This window comes from Convolutriloba macropyga, chromosome 7 (assembly GCF_964194025.1).
Source record: "Convolutriloba macropyga chromosome 7, txConMacr16.3, whole genome shotgun sequence".
NCBI lineage: Eukaryota > Metazoa > Xenacoelomorpha > Acoela > Convolutidae > Convolutriloba > Convolutriloba macropyga.
Window position 1 is genome coordinate 48561946 of NC_134474.1, and position 21056 is coordinate 48583001.

General features: G+C 36.3%; 1 protein-coding gene across 1 annotated transcript; it reads right to left on the bottom strand.

Annotated features, from left to right (window-relative positions):
• Window positions 1-3673: 3673 nt before the first annotated feature.
• Window positions 3674-20799, bottom strand: LOC142342929 (mitochondrial carrier homolog 2-like). Its single transcript, XM_075394608.1, has 2 exons — window positions 20474-20799; window positions 3674-4450 (listed from the first exon to the last, which is right to left on the bottom strand). The coding sequence occupies exons 1-2, from the start codon at window positions 20770-20772 to the stop codon at window positions 3853-3855; spliced, it is 897 nt and encodes a 298-aa protein (XP_075250723.1). The 5' UTR covers window positions 20773-20799; the 3' UTR covers window positions 3674-3852.
• Between the last annotated feature and the right edge of the window lie 257 nt (window positions 20800-21056).

A 21056-nucleotide genomic window follows, 5' to 3' on the forward strand; every position in this document is an offset into this window, starting at 1 on the left:
TGAATTTAATTTGCAGCCAAAGATCGACAAATATGAGCTAGTTTTAAAGTATTTATCTATGCGAAAATTTAGAGAAAGCTTAGATTAGCCAAAATAATTTTTACATGATTGACATTTGGAGATTCTGGGTCCCTTAATGATGGACGTTATGTTTAAGTGCATGATGAGAATCATAATCGCCAATAGTTAGATTGAGTTCATTTGAGGTCATTGGGTGTTACAATCGAGTTTCGGTGGGTGAGAGATAATTCAACCCGACATCTGATTGATAGCTCAAAAAGATAGTGATAGCTCCGAACACAATTAGAATCATTACTGAGTTCAATTTTGTCGCTAATATTTATAGCCTCAACATCAGAGTTCGTCAGGTTCAGAAAATTTTGTTTATATTGAAGTTCGAAACTTTTGGTTCAGGTCGAAACTTTTGATATATCACAAACTCCCTCCTTTCAAAGATAGTTTACAGGGATAACTTCTCCAATTTTTTCTGGAGGATTTACCATCCGCAAGGATCAAGTCTGTCTGTCGCAAGGATCAATGAAATACCAGCTTTCATTGCTTGGACTGCTGTCTTAGCAATTCCGTTGGCTCGTTGATGGTTCCAGATTTGTCATACCAAAAAGTTAACTGTTATTTCTATCCAAACTAACCACGTCTACGATCACAACGGTAGTACCTTGATCCCTAGCATAACCTCAGTCTAATTGGGGTTTTCGCAAATTTCTGCTCTGAAAGTTGAAACAAACTGTTTTTGCACGTTTTCTTGGCACTCTTGACACTTACGAACACATTGAAGAACATCATGACTGATGCCGAGCCAAAAAGCTATAATAGATTATGATGTTCGCGAAACACACTCAGTCATTTTCATCGTCGTTGTCAAAGTCTAGTCTGCGCAAGGGATCAGCATGGGAATTTGGTCTTCGGATGTATATCGCTCAACTCCTGATTCCTGCTGATGCTATTTTGAGATTTCATCGTCGTCTGCGAAGAGATATTTGAGAGGATTGGTCAGTTTAAAGAGAACCTACTCGCAAGCAGACATCTTTTAACTTCTGACCAAAAAGACTATTGCCATCGTTCCCTTTACAAAAGAGTAGTTTCCTTCAGCTTGGAGAATTTCTTGGAAACGTTGATGACACGATATCCTTCTGAGAGGACAACACCCAATGCTTTTTCTTGATCGTCTGTTGTGACGGTTTTTTCCTTTAAGACTGAACAAGTGAGTTGGCATATTAATCGTTTTTCTAATGTTCAAAAGGCAGTCTGCTTTTCTTTTTCCAATAAAAAGAAAAGTTTTTGGACTTTGTAGTGGTAACATCTTCGAAGCAAAATCTGATATCAATCGTCCATAAAAATTTGCTAAGCCGACACAGCACTCGAAATTTTTTTAATATTTGACGGTGGTTTTTCATTTTTGTTTTTTCAGACAAGTTTAGGATCGAGTGATCTGCATTTCATAAAGGAAGAGTAACCCAGAAAAGTAATGATTGAGATTGATTTCGCCTCGGACTTGTTTCCATTAATTTCAGGATTTCTGCCAGGAAGTCAATTTTGGACTGCAAGGATAAGTTTCTGGCAATGTTCCATATATCAGAACATCGTTTTGAAAGAAGACCACGCCCTTTCTTCCGTTGAGAGTTGACTAGATGCAGTACTTGACTACAAGAACTCTTGATTCTGAGGAAACCTGCACATCCTGAACAGTCCTTGTGATGTGTTGATTTTGTATACTTCATTTGCATCCTCATCAAACTCAATTTGATAGAAGCCTCTGATAAATCAATTTTGCCGAAGTAAGAAACTACATGGATATTGTGGAATATGGTCTCCATGTCTGAAATTGAGCAATCACGGTTCAGAACTTCGCCATTAACAATTAATATGAACTTCCAGGTCCACAAATCCTTAGTGCTCCATTTTTCCTCCTCTGCCATACCATCAATGATGCAATTGTGATCTCAACACGATCGGCTGTCGTTCCATTAACTCAAGTTTCTCTTTGATCGTGTCCTTTAGAGGTAATTTCTGGCCTTTGCTGTATGCGTTTCACATGCGCTTTGTAACCTTTATAGGCCAGTTTTTCATCACGCACTGTGCTGAAAATTTCTTCTTGCTGTAGTACGTCTCACTCAAGTAGCCAACATTCTATCGGATTTCTCAACTGCTCGTTTTTGTTGCCTAGACTTCCTTCAGTTCAACATCACAGTTAGTGATACCAGCGAATTTCCCAACGACGTTTAAATTTCACATCTGAGGTTTATCAAGCTTGGTCCAGATATATATGGCACTATCAGCACCTGTATCAGCTGGCATTTTGTGCTCTTTAACTTGTTAAACACGTTTTCCCGTACATACTGCATTCCCATTTCCTTTTCGGAATATGCATGCCCCGAGAACTTACATGAAATAGTCTGGGTTTTACGTCTGCGCATGCTTGCTAAATGTCCCACCTTTTCACAGGTGCTACATTTTTTAGCGTACTGCTCTCAGGCTTACCTCCACATCAATTAAACAAGTTACCCGTTGCTTCTTCTAGAGGTTTTTTGAAGTCAAACACTTCTTTTACTGCATAGGGTTCTTAACCTGTTCAGAGACGTGAAAAAACCATTGTTTGACTTCTGAACTGTACGCTTTCTATGATTTAAATGTACACTCGTGATCTCGTAATTATTGTACTATCTACGTGAATATACAAATAAACTTTAGATTAGAACAAAATATCTTAAATGATATGTTAAGATTTTGGGGTGCGGTCCTGGTGGACGTCCTCTCTAAGTACATCATGAGAATCGTGATCGCTTTAATTAGACTTAGCTCATAATTTTGAGCTCATTGGGTGTTAGCATCCAGTTTCTGTGGGTGAGACAAATCTAAATCTTGAGATTTGATTGATAGGTCAATAAGATAGTGATAGCGCCAGAACAAAATTAGAATCAGCAATGAGTTTAGTTTTGTCGCTATTATCAATCGACTCAACATCAAAAATCGTCAGGTAAGAAAGAATTGTTTATATCAAAGCATATCGCAATTTTGCTCCACGAACCTTCAATTTTTTGCTCCCGGTGGCATTATTCTAGCCCCAAAAAATCTACTTAACCACCTACTTTTTCTTAACAAATGTTTCAGATCTCAAATCTATAATATGCATTGGAAAAGTTTCCCGCCGGCTAGTTCATCTGTAGGTTGAATTATACGGGAAAGTAAACAGGTAAATCAGGCAAAATAAAATTGTTTTTTTTTCGATTTCAAAAAAACAGATCAAAATTTTTTAAATCGTTCTTCTTTCTGAGAAATACAATGCTGTAATAGGCGTATCATTAAAATACTTTCTCAATTAGCAAAAAGATGTTATTTCGAGCAATGGTTTTTGAGACATTTGTAAATATGTAAGCGATTTGACGAGAGATAGTAAACGTGTAAAACGTTGGAGGAAAAGACTGTTCATCCGGGCTTCCACTATGAGCAAATTGGGAAAACAATTCGGGTAAATGCCATCACTTCTGTATTTATGGCTGCGCTCAATGAACTAAGATGTATACCGTTATTATACTTAAAAGTTCTTAATTGCATTTCGGTGTCAATGAGTCGGCGGGTAACATTATTAATATTTAATTCGTTTAAACCTTTGTTTGAGATCCTTTGTTTGAGAACCTTTGTTTGAGAACCAAAATGAGATTTCAAACAATCCAATTAGCCAGCACCAATATTTTATTCGATAGGTTCAGATTGATCAGCAAAATATTTACATTAGCATGATGTAGTACATAATTAAATAACGAAACAGTTTAATCGAAATGAGTTGCGTTTTGGTGATACTTTTTAGTGCTTTTCAATCCTTAGAATTGAGCGTTATAATTTTGCAACTCTGTTGAATAGAGCAGAACCTCGTGACGTATCTCCATTTGCAATCAATTCTCTCAAGCAAGCTAGCCATGAATTGTACACTGGAGTAAACGGGAATCCTCCAGCTCTCAACGAGGACCCATTAACTGCCATTATTGTGCTTGTCAGTGCAAACGGGTACGTAAAATGTGACGTCATAGTAGGAACCAGCAACCGACCATAAGGCTGCAGAGTTTTGAGCTGGTGTTTGTCTTCAACGAACACGTACTTGCACATCAAGTAGTACAGGACTTTACCCAGCCACAAACTCAGCATTTCGGAAATGAGACGAGGAACAAGACCAGCAAAAAATCCAGACACTCCATCGTCCCTCATAATAACTCGAAAAGACGACACAAATGGCAGGCCGTATATGTTTTCGCGTCCAATGAACTGGGCCATGGCTCTGACGGATATTGTGTAAAATGGCTGTGAAACGACAATGGCTAATATTTTCGAACATGACTCAATAGCGCATTCTTCAACTAGATCTGGAATTGTCTCCATTCCGTTCTTTGCATTCGATTTGCCATTTGAATCCTCTTCTTCACTGCTACTTTTACCACTGAAACACATCTCAGTCAGTATGCAATACTTTGTTTAACACTGGGAAAAGTAAAAAATTCGGCTCAGATATGCGACCAAAATTAATTATACAACAGATTGCGGCTCAATTTCGAAAAAGATTATTTGATGTCTTAATTAAGCGGATCGTATAGTGCAATGAACTGATGGCAGATCATTCTATCAACCAATTTAATGATGAAAATAATAATTTTCATAACCAAGTAATTTGTCACTTTTCAGAAAGTTTTGTTGAAACAAGCAGATTTTACGGGTTAATGGTCGAATACGTTATCTAAACAAAAAAAGGCTCCTGAAAGTTTATCCTTGTTGCATACCTATTGATCCGAGTCGAAAGTTGAATAATCATGTTTTCGAATGATTTTCTATTACAATCGGAGAAATTGTGCTAAATGTCCGCCAAACTTAATTGGTAAAAAACTTCGTTTCGGAGCAATTGAAAACTCTGATGGAGACTCGACCAGTATATGAGCACAATTTTCATTAAGCACATTAGCATAAGTATCACGAATGCTTTCTGTCCGAATATTCTGCATGCGCCAAGAGGACAGTGTAGGGCGTGGGTTACACGTAATTAGTTCCCAAATAAAAAAAGCATTACCTTGTTTTCAATCTACCAACCATAACATAGATAATGTCAATCACGAAAATCAGGCTGGCTGAGCTCAAAATGGTGTTTGGATAGCGGTAACTCAATTAACCAATCAGACACCCTCATCTCCTATAGTGAAATCAGGTTTTAATTGACTCATTGTTAAACAAGTATTTTTTCGTTTCGCGAAATGTTTGACATTTTATCGGCCTTTGACATTTTATCGGTTTCTTCGACATCACCAATACTATCATCCAGTTGAACTGCTGTAGTAATTCTTTGTCGCTTAATCTTGCACCGGCTTTCGTGATGAATAATATAAAAATTTCTCATGGAATGAAGGTATTGAGTGCTCAATTCAAAATCGCTGTCTAAGACAGAGTTGAGTTGTTTCTCCTATCACACTTAGTTCTTTCCCCTGCAACAGCCGTCTCAATACTATGAAGCTACTAATTGCTTAAAAACCTTAGTTGTTGTTTAATGAAGAATGAGCTGGCACATGCGTCTAAACTGAATGCAAGATTCCGACGCCATGCGCCTGGCAGATTTCGCTGCGCATTTTTGAAGATTGTCCGACTTATGACCGAATTCTGTCAAGCTCTATTTGTCTCCGTGAGTCCCTGATGGGACTCTTGATGTGATACCTCAAACAGATCTCCCAAAAGACGGAAAATGAAGTTTTCAGGAGTGCTTCAAAAGCTCGTTAGACTTCTTACAGCAGTTCACGTAATTTAAAAAACTGGGCGTGAAACCTAAATCCTTGGGTTATCAAGGTCCTTTTTTCAAAACGATGCTACAAACAATACATAATTAAAACAAGCTAATATCTCGACGAAAAGGAAAAAAACCTGATTACAAGTACTGCGTGATTTTAACTAATAAAACATTGAAATGAAAATGCAGATCGATGGAAATTGATTTTCACAGATTGACTATTCTAATGCATTTCTGACTGCGTATGGATCTGAATTTTTGACAGACAATTAAGCCACCTATGCTGAAACATTGTAATCATTAGCAGTAGTAGTAGTACAGGCTTCAGGTATTATTATACCCATTGGTTTGCAACCAAATGTTGAGTTTAGTTAAATTCAGTTTGAGCTTTCCACTGGGGTTGCATGAGCCGCAGCAGCAGTTGATTATGCAAGCACACGAGTCAGTTTCGCTGTATTTCTCAGGGTATTTCCAGTACAAAAAGTGAGGTCTTTCTTGGATATTTCATGCAATTACTTTCCAAGGCATTCGATGGCAGATGATTCTATCAACTAATTCAATGATGAAAACAATAATTTTCATAACCAAGTAATTTATCACTTTACAGCAAGATTTGTTGAGCTCATGAAACAAGCAGAATAATGGTCGGACGGGTTAATGGTCGAAAACGTTATCTAAACGAAAAAAGGCTCCCGAAAGTTTATCCTTGTTGCATACCTATTGATCCGAGTCGAGTGTTGTATAATCATAATGTCGAATAATTTTATTACAATCGGAGAAATTGTGTTAAATGTCCGCCAAACCTAATTGCTACAAAACTTTGTTTCGGAGCAATTAAAAAAACTCTGATGGAGACTCGACCAGTATATGAGCACAAATTTCATTAAGCACATTAGCATAAGTATCACAAATGCTTTCTGTCCGAATACTCTGCATGCGCCAAGAGGACAGTGTAGGGCGTGGGTTACACGTAATTAGTTCCCAAATAAAAAAAAGCATTACCTTGTTTTCAATCTACCAACCATAACATAGATAATGTCAATCACGAAAATCAGGCTGGCTGAGCTCAAAATGATGTTTGGATAGCGGTAACTCAATCAACCAATCAGACACCCTCATCTCCTATAGTGAAATCAGGTTTTAATTGACTCATTGTTAAACAAGTATTTTTTCGTTTCGCAAAATGGTTGACATTTTATCGGCATTTGACATTTTATCGGTTTCTTCGACATCACCAATACTATCATCCAGTTGAACTGCTGTAGTAATTCTTTGTCGCTTAATCTTGCACCGGCTTTCGTGATGAATAATATAAAAATTTCTCATGGAATGATGGTATTGAGTGCTCAATTCAAAATCGCCGTCTAAGACAGAGTTGAGTTGTTTCTCCTATCACACTTAGTTCTTTCCCCTGCAACAGCCGTCTCAATACTATGAAGCTACTAATTGCTTAAAAACCTTAGTTTTTGTTTAATGAAGAATGAGCTGGCACATGCGTCTAAACTGAATGCAAGATTCCGACGCCATGCGCCTGGCAGATTTCGCTGCGCATTTTTGAAGATTGTCGGACTTATGACCGAATTCTGTCAAGCTCTATTTGTCTCCGTGCGTCCCTGATGTAACTCTTGATGTGATACCTCAAACAGATCTCCCAAGAGACGGAACATGAAGTTTTCAGGAGTGCTTCAAAAGCTCGTTAGACTTTTTACAGCAGTTCACGTAATTTAAAAAACTGGGCGTGAAACCTAAATCCTTGGGTTATCAAGGTCCTTTTTTCAAAACGATGCTACAAACAATACATAATTAAAACAAGCTAATATCTCGATGAAAAGGAAAAAAAACCTGATTACGAGTACTGCGAGATTTTAACTAATAAAACATTGAAATGAAAATGCAGATCGATGGAAATTGATTTTCACAGATTGACTATTCTAATGGATTTCTGACTGCGTATGGATCTGAATTTTTGACAGACAATTAAGCCACCTATGCTGAAACATTGTAATCATTAGCAGTAGTAGTAGTACAGGCTTCAGGTATTATTATACCCATTGGTTTGCAACCAAATGTTGAGTTTAGTTAATTTCAGTTTGAGCTTTCCACTGGGGTTGCATGAGCCGCAGTAGCAGTTTATTATGCAAGTACACGAGTCAGTTTCGCTGTATTTCTCAGGGTTTTTCCAGTACAAAAAGTGAGGTCTTTCTTGGATATTTCATGCAATTACTTTCCAAGGCATTCATTGGCAGATGATTCTATCAATTAATTTAATGATGAAAACAATAATTTTCATAACCAAGTAATTTATCACTTTACAGCAAGATTTGTTGAGCTCATGAAACAAGAAGATTAATGGTCGGACGGGTTAATGGTCGAAAACGTTATCTAAACAAAAAAAGGCTCCCGAAAGTTTATCCTTGTTGCATACCTATTGATCCGAGTCGAGTGTTGTATAATCATAAAGTCGAATGATTTTATTACAATCGGAGAAATTGTGTTAAATGTCCGCCAAACCTAATTGCTACAAAACTTTGTTTCGGAGCAATTAAAAAAACTCTGATGGAGACTCGACCAGTATATGAGCACAAATTTCATTAAGCACATTAGCATAAGTATCACGAATGCTTTCTGTCCGAATATTCTGCATGCGCCGAGAGGACAGTGTAGGGCGTGGGTTACACGTAATTAGTTCCCAAATAAAAAAAGCATTACCTTGTTTTCAATCTACCAACCATAACATAGATAATGTCAATCACGAAAATCAGGCTGGCTGAGCTCAAAATGGTGTTTGGATAGCGGTAACTCAATCAACCAATCAGACACCCTCATCTCCTATAGTGAAATCAGGTTTTAATTGACTCATTGTTAAACAAGTATTTTTTCGTTTCGCGAAATGTTTGACATTTTATCGGCATTTGACATTTTATCGGTTTCTTCGACATCACCAATACTATCATCCAGTTGAACTGCTGTAGTATTTCTTTGCCGCTTAATCTTGCACCGGCTTTCGTGATGAATAATATAAAAATTTCTCATGGAATGAAGGTATTGAGTGCTCAATTCAAAATCGCTGTCTAAGACAGAGTTGAGTCGTTTCTCCTATCACACTTAGTTCTTTCCCCTGCAACAGCCGTCTCAATACAATGAAGCTACTAATTGCTTAAAAACCTTAGTTTTTGTTTAATGAAGAATGAGCTGGCACATGCGTCTAAACTAAATGCAAGATTCCGACGCCATGCGATGGCAGATGATTCTATCAACTAATTTAATGATGAAAACAATAATTTTCATAACCAAGTAATTTATCACTTTACAGCAAGATTTGTTGAGCTCATGAAACAAGCAGATTAATGGTCGGACGGGTTAATGGTCGAAAACGTTATCTAAACAAAAAAAGGCTCCCAAAAGTTTATCCTTGTTGCATACCTATTGATCCGAGTCGAGTGTTGTATAATCATAATGTCGAATGATTTTATTACAATCGGAGAAATTGTGTTAAATGTCCGCCAAACCTAATTGCTACAAAACTTTGTTTCGGAGCAATTAAAAAAACTCTGATGGAGACTCGACCAGTATATGAGCACAATTTTCATTAAGCACATTAGCATAAGTATCACGAATGCTTTCTGTCCGAATATTCTGCATGCGCCAAGAGGACAGTGTAGGGCGTGGGTTACACGTAATTAGTTCCCAAATAAAAAAAAGCATTACCTTGTTTTCAATCTACCAACCATAACATAGATAATGTCAATCACGAAAATCAGGCTGGCTGAGCTCAAAATGGTGTTTGGATAGCGGTAACTCAATCAACCAATCAGACACCCTCATCTCCTATAGTGAAATCAGGTTTTAATTGACTCATTGTTAAACAAGTATTTTTTCGTTTCGCGAAATGTTTGACATTTTATCGGCATTTGACATTTTATCGGTTTCTTCGACATCACCAATACTATCATCCAGTTGAACTGCTGTAGTATTTCTTTGTCGCTTAATCTTGCACCGGCTTTCGTGATGAATAATATAAAAATTTCTCATGGAATGAAGGTATTGAGTGCTGAATTCAAAATCGCTGTCTAAGACAGAGTTGAGTTGTTTCTCCTATCACACTTAGTTCTTTCCCCTGCAACAGCCGTCTCAATACTATGAAGCTACTAATTGCTTAAAAACCTTAGTTTTTGTTTGATGAAGAATGAGCTGGCACATGCGTCTAAACTGAATGCAAGATTCCGACGCCATGCGCCTGGCAGATTTCGCTGCGCATTTTTGAAGATTGTCCGACTTATGACCGAATTCTGTCAAGCTCTATTTGTCTCCGTGAGTCCCTGATGGGACTCTTGATGTGATACCTCAAACAGATCTCCCAAAAGACGGAAAATGAAGTTTTCAGGAGTGCTTCAAAAGCTCGTTAGACTTCTTACAGCAGTTCACGTAATTTAAAAAACTGGGCGTGAAACCTAAATCCTTGGGTTATCAAGGTCCTTTTTTCAAAACGATGCTACAAACAATACATAATTAAAACAAGCTAATATCTCGACGAAAAGGAAAAAAACCTGATTACAAGTACTGCGTGATTTTAACTAATAAAACATTGAAATGAAAATGCAGATCGATGGAAATTGATTTTCACAGATTGACTATTCTAATGCATTTCTGACTGCGTATGGATCTGAATTTTTGACAGACAATTAAGCCACCTATGCTGAAACATTGTAATCATTAGCAGTAGTAGTAGTACAGGCTTCAGGTATTATTATACCCATTGGTTTGCAACCAAATGTTGAGTTTAGTTAATTTCAGTTTGAGCTTTCCACTGGGGTTGCATGAGCCGCAGTAGCAGTTTATTATGCAAGTACACGAGTCAGTTTCGCTGTATTTCTCAGGGTATTTCCAGTACAAAAAGTGAGGTCTTTCTTGGATATTTCATGCATTTACTTTCCAAGGCATTCGATGGCAGATGATTCTATCAACTAATTTAATGCTGAAAACAATAATTTTCATAACCAAGTAATTTATCACTTTACAGCAAGATTTGTTGAGCTCACGAAACAAGCAGATTAATGGTCGGACGGGTTAATGGTCGAAAACGTTATCTAAACAAAAAAAGGCTCCCGAAAGTTTATCCTTGTTGCATACCTATTGATCCGAGTCGAGTGTTGTATAATCATAATGTCGAATGATTTTATTACAATCGGAGAAATTGTGTTAAATGTCCGCCAAACCTAATTGCTACAAAACTTTGTTTCGGAGCAATTAAAAAAACTCTGATGGAGACTCGACCAGTATATGAGCACAAATTTCATTAAACATATTAGCATAAGTATCACGAGTGCTTTGTGTCCGAATATTCCGCATGCGCCAAGAGGACAGTGGAGGGCGTGGGTTACACGTAATTAGTTCCCAAATAAAAAAAAGCATTACCTTGTTTTCAATCTATCAACCATAACACAGATAATGTCAATCACGAAAATCAGGCTGGCCGAGCTCAAAATGGTGTTTGGATAGCGGTAACTCAATTAACCAATCAGACACCCTCATCTCCCATAGTGAAATCAGGTTTTAATTGACTCATTGTTAAACAAGTTTTTTTTCGTTTCGCGAAATGTTTGACATTTTATCGGCCTTTGACATTTTATCGGTTTCTTCGACATCACCAATACTATCATCCAGTTGAACTGCTGTAGTAATTCTTTGTCGCTTAATCTTGCACCGGCTTTCGTGATGAATAATATAAAAATTTCTCATGGAATGAAGGTATTGAGTGCTCAATTCAAAATCGCTGTCTAAGACAGAGTTGAGTTGTTTCTCCTATCACACTTAGTTCTTTCCCCTGCAACAGCCGTCTCAATACTATGAAGCTACTAATTGCTTAAAAACCTTAGTTGTTGTTTAATGAAGAATGAGCTGGCACATGCGTCTAAACTGAATGCAAGATTCCGACGCCATGCGCCTGGCAGATTTCGCTGCGCATTTTTGAAGATTGTCCGACTTATGACCGAATTCTGTCAAGCTCTATTTGTCTCCGTGAGTCCTTGATGGGACTCTTGATGTGATACCTCAAACAGATCAACCAAGAGACGGAACATGAAGTTTTCAGGAAAGCTTCAAAAGCCCATTAGACTTCTTACAGCAGTTCACGTAATTTAAAAAACTGGGCGTGAAACCTAAATCCTTGGGTTATCAAGGTCCTTTTTTTCAAAACGATGCTACAAACAATAAAAATTTAAAACAAGCTAATATCTCGACGAAAAGGAAAAAAAACCTGATTCCAAGTACTGCGTGATTTTAACTAATAAAACACTGAAATGAAAATGCAAATTGATGGAAATTGATTTTCACTGATTGGCTATTCTAATGGATTTCTGACTGCGTATGGATCTGAATTTTTGACAGACAATTAAGCCACCTATGCTGAAACATTGTAATCATTAGCAGTAGTAGTAGTACAGGCTTCAGGGATTATTATACCCATTAGTTTGCAACTAAATGTTGAGTCTAGTTAATTTCAGTTTGAGCTCTCCACTGGGGTTGCATGAGCCGCAGTAGCAGTTTATTATGCAAGTACCCGAGTCAGTTTCGCTGTATTTCTCAGGGTATTTCCAGCACAAAAAGTGAGGTCTTTCTTGGATATTTCATGCATTTACTATCCAACTGCTCTTGATTTTATAAAGACGATAAAGACGGTTCTGATAAGACGTCTGAATTTGTTTTCATAAGCCGGGTCTTTGGGACAACCAACCCACTTCGTTCATTTTGTCGCAGTTGGTTGAAAGAAATCTCTGATATTGATATTATAGTTGCCTCTAGAAATTGATATGAGCAATAGGATATCGTGCATCGGAATATATAGAGACGGTGGCAAGAGTTTCGATTTTCTGAGTCGTTCTTTGTAGCTGAAATGTGCATTTAGTATCCACTTCATAGCATTTCTCTTCACTCTTTTAATTATTCGCATATTCTTGTTATTATAAAGGGACACAGAGGAATCGTAAACAGTTATCGGAACCACGTGGCAGGTATAAGCATTAAATTTTATCGTAACCGGACAGAAATTCGATAAACTACCTCTGATTGAGTATAGAGAGCCAAAAACTTTCTTCCTTCTTTTGTCAGTATTTGTGTTCCAAGACAGATTAGCGTTTATTATTAACCACAGGTCCTTTTGAGAAACTGCTGGTGTTACTGCATTACCGTTCAATTAAGTCTTGAGTGGTTCCTTGAAGTTTACTAGTGCGCATTTTCCTTCGTTTAGTCTCATGCAGTTTACAGACCACCACAATGCAATGTTTGAACAGGTTTTGCTCATTGCTCTCTGACCCGTAGAAATAGCTTTATAGTCGTCCGCATAGCCGTAGTACAGTTGTTCATTTACAGGGAGATCGTTTAAGTAAAACAGTGGACCCAGTATAGAGCCCTGAAGAACACCACTAGTGACCACACATATTTCATAATTTTTTCATTGTTTTTGATATATTAGTGTCTTTGGCTCAGATACGAATCAATTAAGCTGAGTATCTTACCTCCAAAACCTTTCTTCTGTAATTTTTTTATTATTAGTAGTTTGTGGGGCACACAGTCAAAAGCCTTTCGAAGTCTAGGTAAAATACCGATATGTTAGATATAGCTTGTTGGTCAAGGAGCTTGTAAATATGATGGATATAGGCTAGTAACAGCACGATAGCAGCAATCTCTTTTTACGAAACCCGAAATGGGATTGGTGAAAGTAATCTTTAACTTTTTCGTTAATATGATCCAAAACAAGCTCTTCAAATACTTTGGATAGGCAGGTTAACATAATTATAGGACGGCAACATTTTATTTGACTTACATCTCCATCTTTGAAGAAAAGGACAACCTCGCTTATCCTCCACTGAGATGGGTATATCCATTTATTAATGAAAGTTTGAAAAATTGAAGAGAGAATTTCGCTAGAGACGGTGATAGATAATTTAGAGTCAAGTTTCCGAGGCCCTCTGGGCCAATCGCTTAACTTACATCTATGTGATATAACAGGTGGCTGACTTGAGGTTCTGTCAAAAATGTTTTCTCGCACATAGAATTAGGATAGAATTCGTCGCTTTGGAGTTTTGAGAAAACGCTACAGAAAAACCTATTAAACTATCCGGAGTTCTCTTTATCAGTTTTCAGGTCGTTCTTTTTGTATCGCATTAGAGACGGAAGCGTGGGTGTTCGACGTATGTTTAAGATATTTCTGTATCGCGTTGAATATTCTTGCACGAAAAACGTCAAAAATTTTTAGATTTTTTTTGACAGCTGACTCAATTTGTGTATTGATATTATTAAGTTAGACAAAAATACTTGCGTTTCGTAATTTGATGTTTTTGCTTTCAAATGTGTACTTTTGCTTCATAAGATGAGATGTTTGAGGACTTATCCAGGGTGGTAGAGAAATTCTATGTGTTACTTTTGGGACATAATTATCAATCTTTTCCGATATGCAATCAAACAACTGCTGGAGAAAAGCATTCACATTACTGTAGAAGTAGGGGAGGAATGAATGGTGAGATATTTTGCATTCCAATCTGCTTTTCGAAAACAATATTTGACAGGCTTTTTCTACTTAGTTCTACTTCGGTTGTACAGGCTTTATGATCACTCAATGCCTTGCCATCATTTGCGTACAATGTCGAAAAATTTTCATCACAGTCTGAGTGAAGTAATTTCTCGGGTGAGTTCGACAACAACACATCAAGTGACTTTTCGTGCTTGAAAATTGCTCAAAATTGTTATCGAATAAGCGTTCAAGAAAAACTTCTTCATTACTTTCAGATGTCATTGAGTTCCAGTTTGTTTTATTCATGTTCCGCTCTCCAGTAATTATAATTTCACTGATTTCACGAAGCCGATGTAAGTATTCATTAAAAGTTCTTGAGCAATGGTGGTATGGATTATCAGAGGGGGGATTATAGATGCACGATAGAACTATTGAATTACTATCCGCGTTCAACAATTTTAGGGGAACCTGTTCTATGTCGTTGGGACAAAAACAACTTGATTATTGATTGATTTTTTACTAGCTATTGGTGTTCCACCATCTTTTGAGTTGTATGAGTTTGATTCTGTCTTTTCTATAGTTTTCAAAAATGCTAAGAAAAATTGTTTCACTGGGTATATCCGCAGTTAGCCAAGTTTTGTCAAGGCAAAATATGTCATAGTTAACTGCTGTTACGATTGCGTTAGCAAAACAAGTTCTCCTGGACATTTCGAGCAAACTGCCGAAGTTGAAGGTTAAAAGCTTTGAATTCAAATTACTGTTAGGTTCTAGACAATTTTCATTTTCATAATTACCCAATTCAGTCCAATTTTTACCATCTCACTGATACAACTTGAGGTCTCGAATTCGCTGTTCAGGTGCATGATAAAGATTTGGAGTTGTCTTCTTCTAATCAACAAAACATTTTCGATTTCTTGTTCTTCTGGACTGAGCTCCTTGCTTAAGAACACCTTTTTTAAAGTCCTTTGTTTTGAAGAACGATTACAATATCCGTCTCCGATCCCAGGGATTGTTCACTCTGAGAATTACCGGTCTCGTTTTATTATCATATTTTCCTTGCCGTCTAAGGTCTTGGATTTGACACCTAGCCTGAATATGATTGAGGATTTCATGGACAGCAACTAAATCAGCTTCTGCTCTATCTCGAGCGTCTTGGTTCGGGTATTCTAATCCTGATACCATCGTAATTTTGATGAACATATCTGGGTTAACTTTCGGGCTTAGGCTTTATAACAAATGGATGTTTTGGCTTTCTCTGCTGTTTTGAAATCGGACTTAAGATATTCAAAAGGCGTTTTCAGTGAGAGCAGACTTCTTTCTATACTTTCAATTTTGTTTTCATTTTAGCCTTGAGTAATTTCAGATGTTATCATTTTGATCAAAATGTCACGTTTGTTTGTCATTACACAGTCATCGCAAATGAGCAGGACGTTTTGGCTCAATTGACTTAAAAGGGTGATATTTTGTTAGGAGAGCTTTGTGAAATTTGTTGTCATGTCAAAGGGTCGCCACAAGATACATAATGGTAAACTATTGTTTATTTACTGCTTCATTGCAGCTGTTACAGATTTTCCGGTTTGTGTTTTCGTCAACTGTTTTCATTTTTAATAATTGATAGACTAGAGAGATCCATTCAGAATATGATAAGAATTGGTGATCTGCCTTTCAAATTGCCCTATTAGGGCAAAAAAACTTGATTGGAAAAAGCGGTGAACTCTGTAGAAGAGATTCATAGCAAGATCCAATAAGTCTCAGAGAGACCAATAGCCTGCTGTTAACTCTGTAAAAGAAATCTATTGCAGATTACAGGTCAAGATAGACTTAAAACTACTACAATTGGAGTCACTCTGAAGTATTCACACTCACACCTCGCCCAACTATGGCACTCGCATCCACGAGGATGATTTTCTGTAGCTAATGTTTTTGAATATCGTCTGTATAGACTTTTGTGCCGCAGAATGGACTTAATGCCTGAAAGTGATTTTCCATTGAGAGGCACTTTATCGCTGTCGCTCATGTGACTTGCGCAATAGATATACTGTGAGATCTCTGTATCCCCAACGAGCGGAAATCGTTAAGTTGTACAGATGTTTGTTCGCTTTGGTGTGACGAGATAGTTCTTCGACTGAAAGTGAACGCTTCTCTTTCTGCTTCTCAGTTGGGAAACGTGGAGTAATGGCCGGAATAAAAACGTTGTCCGTAACTGTACAAAGGTCGTTTGCCGAATTTGCAATTCCTTGCGCAACTTCTTCATGAGTAGTCTCCGGGTTAGGAAATGCCCCCTTTGTATAAACCGTTTCCTCCAACGAATATTGCAACCAGATTGTACTTACTCTTGGGTTGTATAAACTTTCTTGTGTGTTGAGCTTGCGCTCCAGGTAACGACAGAATATTGATGTTTTGAAATTCTAGATATCTCGCCTGGGAATCGGCAGTAAATAAGCAATTGTTCATTGACGATTTGAAGATATGATATCTCATATTGGAATACAAGAGGGGCCACAACGGCTGTCCCACGAATCATGTTCAACAAAAATTTTGTCGGACAACTCATATTGTGTTCCATTTAAAAAGTTTATGACAACAATTAGGCATACTTTTTTTTGAAATTTTTGAAATTGATTTTTTTGTTATTGAAATTCAAATTTTTTGTTATTTACAGCAGTATTCCTGACGTTAATGTTGAAGAGCAAACACTTTCCCTCCGTTTTCAATTTCATCCATAAGCTCAATAACTACGGATCACTTTGTTGTTGCTTTCAGAACTATATCTATGCAAAGCGATGAAACTATCTCAATGATTTGAAGATATGATATCTCATATTAGAATACAAGAGGGGCCACCACGGCTGTCCCACGAATCATGTTCAACAATAATTTTGTCGGACAACTTATATTGTGTTCTATTTAATATGTTTATGACAACAATTGGGCATTTTTTTTAAACATTTAGAATTGATTTTTTTTTGTTTTTGAATTTGATATTTTTTGTTGTTTAGAGCAGTATTCCTGGCTTTATTGTTAAAGAGCGAACATTTTTCCTCCGTTTTCAATTTCATCCATAAACTCAATAACTACGAATCACTTTCTTGTTGCTTTCAGAACAAAGCGATCTATGCAATCTATGCAAAGCGATGAAAAAATCTCCATGATTTGAAGATATGATATCTCATATTAGAAAACAAGATGGGCCACCACGGCTGTCCCACGAATCATGTTCAACAATAATTTTGTCGGACAACTCATATTAAGTTCTATTTCATAAGTTTATGACAACAATTAGGCAATATTTTTTTTTGAAATAATTGAAATTGATATTTTTTGTTATTTACAGCAGTATTCCTGACGTTATTGTTACAGAGCAAACAATTTTCCTCCGTTGTGAATTTCATCCATAAGCTCAATAACTACGAATCACTTTGTTGTTGCTTTCAGAACAAAGCGATCTATGCAATCTATGATATCTATGCAAAGCGATGAAACTATCTCCATGATTTGAAGATATGATATCTCATATTAGAATACAAGAGGGGCCACCGCGGCTGTCCCATGAATCATGTTCAACAATAATTTTGTCGGACAACTCATATTCTGTTCTATTTAATAAGTTTATGACAACAATTAAGCAAATTTTTTTTTTTGAAATATTTGAAATTGATTATTTTGTTATTGAAATTGAATTTTTTTGTTATTTACAGCAGTATTCCTGACGTTATTGTTAAAGAGCAAACATTTTTCCTCCGTTGTGAATTTCATCCATAAGCTCAATAACTACGAATCACTTTGTTGTTGCTTTCAGAACAAAGCGATCTATGCAATCTATGATATCTATGCAAAGCGATGAAACTATCTCCATGATTTGAAGATATGATATCTCATATTAGAAAACAAGAGGGGCAACCACGGCTGTCCCAAGAATCATGTTCAACAATAATTTTGTCGGACAACTTATATTGTGTTCTATTTAATAAGTTTATGACAACAATTAGGCAAATTTTTTTTTTGAAATATTTGAAATTGATTATTTTGTTATTGAAATTGAATTTTTTGTTATTTACAGCAGTATTCCTGACGTTATTGTTAAAGAGCAAACATTTTTCCTCCGTTGTGAATTTCATCCATAAGCTCAATAACTACGAATCACTTTGTTGTTGCTTTCAGAACAAAGCGATCTATGCAATCTATGATATCTATGCAAAGCGATGAAACTATCTCCATGATTTGAAGATATGATATCTCATATTAGAAAACAAGAGGGGCCACCACGGCTGTCCCACGAATCATGTTCAACAATAATTTTGTCGGACAACTCATATTGTGTTCTATTTAATAAGTTTATGACAACAATTAGGCAAATTTTTTTTTTTTGAAATGTTTGAAATTGATTATTTTGTTATTGAAATTGAATTTTTTTTGTTATTTACAGCAGTATTCCTGACGTTATTGTTAAAGAGCAAACATTTTTCCTCCGTTGTGAATTTCATCCATAAGCTCAATAACTACGAATCACTTTGTTGTTGCTTTCAGAACAAAGCGATCTATGCAATCTATAATATCTATGCAAAGCGATGAAACTATCTCCATGATTTGAAGATATGATATCTCATATTAGAAAACAAGAGGGGCCACCACGGCTGTCCCACGAATCATGTTCAACAATAATTTTGTCGGACAACTCATATTAAGTTCTATTTCATAAGTTTATGACAACAATTAGGCAATATTTTTTTTGAAATAATTGAAATTGATATTTTTTGTTATTTACAGCAGTATTCCTGACGTTATTGTTAAAGAGCAAACATTTTTCCTCCGTTGTGAATTTCATCCATAAGCTCAATAACTACGAATCACTTTGTTGTTGCTTTCAGAACAAAGCGATCTATGCAATCTATAATATCTATGCAAAGCGATGAAACTATCTCCATGATTTGAAGATATGATATCTCATATTAGAAAACAAGAGGGGCCACCACGGCTGTCCCACGAATCATGTTCAACAATAATTTTGTCGGACAACTCATATTAAGTTCTATTTCATAAGTTTATGACAACAATTAGGCAATATTTTTTTTGAAATAATTGAAATTGATATTTTTTGTTATTTACAGCAGTATTCCTGACGTTATTGTTACAGAGCAAACAATTTTCCTCCGTTGTGAATTTCATCCATAAGCTCAATAACTACGAATCACTTTGTTGTTGCTTTCAGAACAAAGCGATCTATGTAATCTATGATATCTATGCAAAGCGATGAAACTATCTCCATGATTTGAAGATATGATATCTCATATTAGAAAACAAGTGGGGCCACCACGGCTGTCCCACGAATCATGTTCAACAATAATTTTGTCGGACAACTCATATTGTGTTCTATTCAATAAGTTTATGACAACAATTAGGCAAACTTTTTTTTGAAATATTTGAAATTGATTTTTTTGTAATTGAAATTGAAATTTTTTGTTATTTACAGCAGTATTCCTGACGTTATTGTTAAAGAGCATACATTTTTCCTCCGTTTTCAATTTCATCCATAAGCTCAATAACTACGGATCACTTCGTTGTTGCTTTCAGAACTATATCTATGCAAAGCAATGAAACTATCTCCATGATTTGAAGATATATCTCATATTAGAATACAAGAGGGGCCACCACGGCTGTCCCACGAATCATGTTCAACAATAATTTTGTCGGACAACTTATATTGTGTTCTATTTAATATGTTTATGACAACAATTGGGCATTTTTTTAAAAAAATTTAGAATTGATTTTTTTTTGTTTTTGAATTTGATATTTTTTGTTGTTTAGAGCAGTATTCCTGGCTTTATTGTTAAAGAGCAAACATTTTTCCTCCGTTTTCAATTTCATCCATAAACTCAATAACTACGAATCACTTTGTTGTTGCTTTCAGAACAAAGCGATCGGACAACTCATATTAAGTTCTATTTCATAAGTTTATGACAACAATTAGGCAATATTTTTTTTTTGAAATAATTGAAATTGATATTTTTTGTTATTTACAGCAGTATTCCTGACGTTATTGTTACAGAGCAAACAATTTTCCTCCGTTGTCATCCATAAGCTCAATAACTACGAATCACTTTGTTGTTGCTTTCAGAACTATATCTAAGCAAAGCAATGAAACTATCTCCATGTGATTACACGCTAGAACCAGAGCGTAAATAAATTACCATAATTTCATGAGGCTAGCATTTCCCCTGTCCTGGACTGCTCTAAAGACAAAGTCGCATACAAGTCTGCTTCCCAATCCTCGACTCAGACCCAAGATTCCATCAACTTTTACGATATGCTTCATGTAGGTTATTCCATTTGGGTACATGACAACTTGTTTGCCCATGAACCCAAATTTTCTTCCTCTCGAAGGCTGCAATGGCTCATAGCCAAGTTGAATTAAAGTTTTGGTGTACGTTATCGGATACACTACGTTATTAAGAGATGCATTGATTAATGGAGGCAATAGGTAAGACATTTTTCACTGAAACAAATCAAATGAACACAATTTGCAAAACCGGGCTCTTTCCTTTTGACCCATCCTTGAAGTTTTCACTGTTTGATCCAACCTTGAAGTTTTCACTGTTAATTTTCCCCAATACTTCATATGGCTCTGATTCAGCATATAGCAGTAGTAGTAGATTAGAATTTAGTAATTCAGTGCAGTGGTGTTAGAACCCAAATAATAAGTATACATATGAGTTATATCTGCAAGTTTTGCTGAAGGGTAACAGTTTTTGCATTGACATAATATTCTCAACT

What these genes read in the sequence shown, in the direction of transcription:
- LOC142342929 (XM_075394608.1), bottom strand. Translation starts at nt 20,772, where the DNA reads ATGTCTTACCTATTGCCTCCATTAATCAATGCATCTCTTAATAACGTA. An exon ending in GCTAGCCTCATGAAATTATG is followed by an intron (nt 4,451 to 20,473) that starts GTAATTTATTTA and finishes GATGTGTTTCAG; the next exon opens with TGGTAAAAGTAGCAGTGAAG.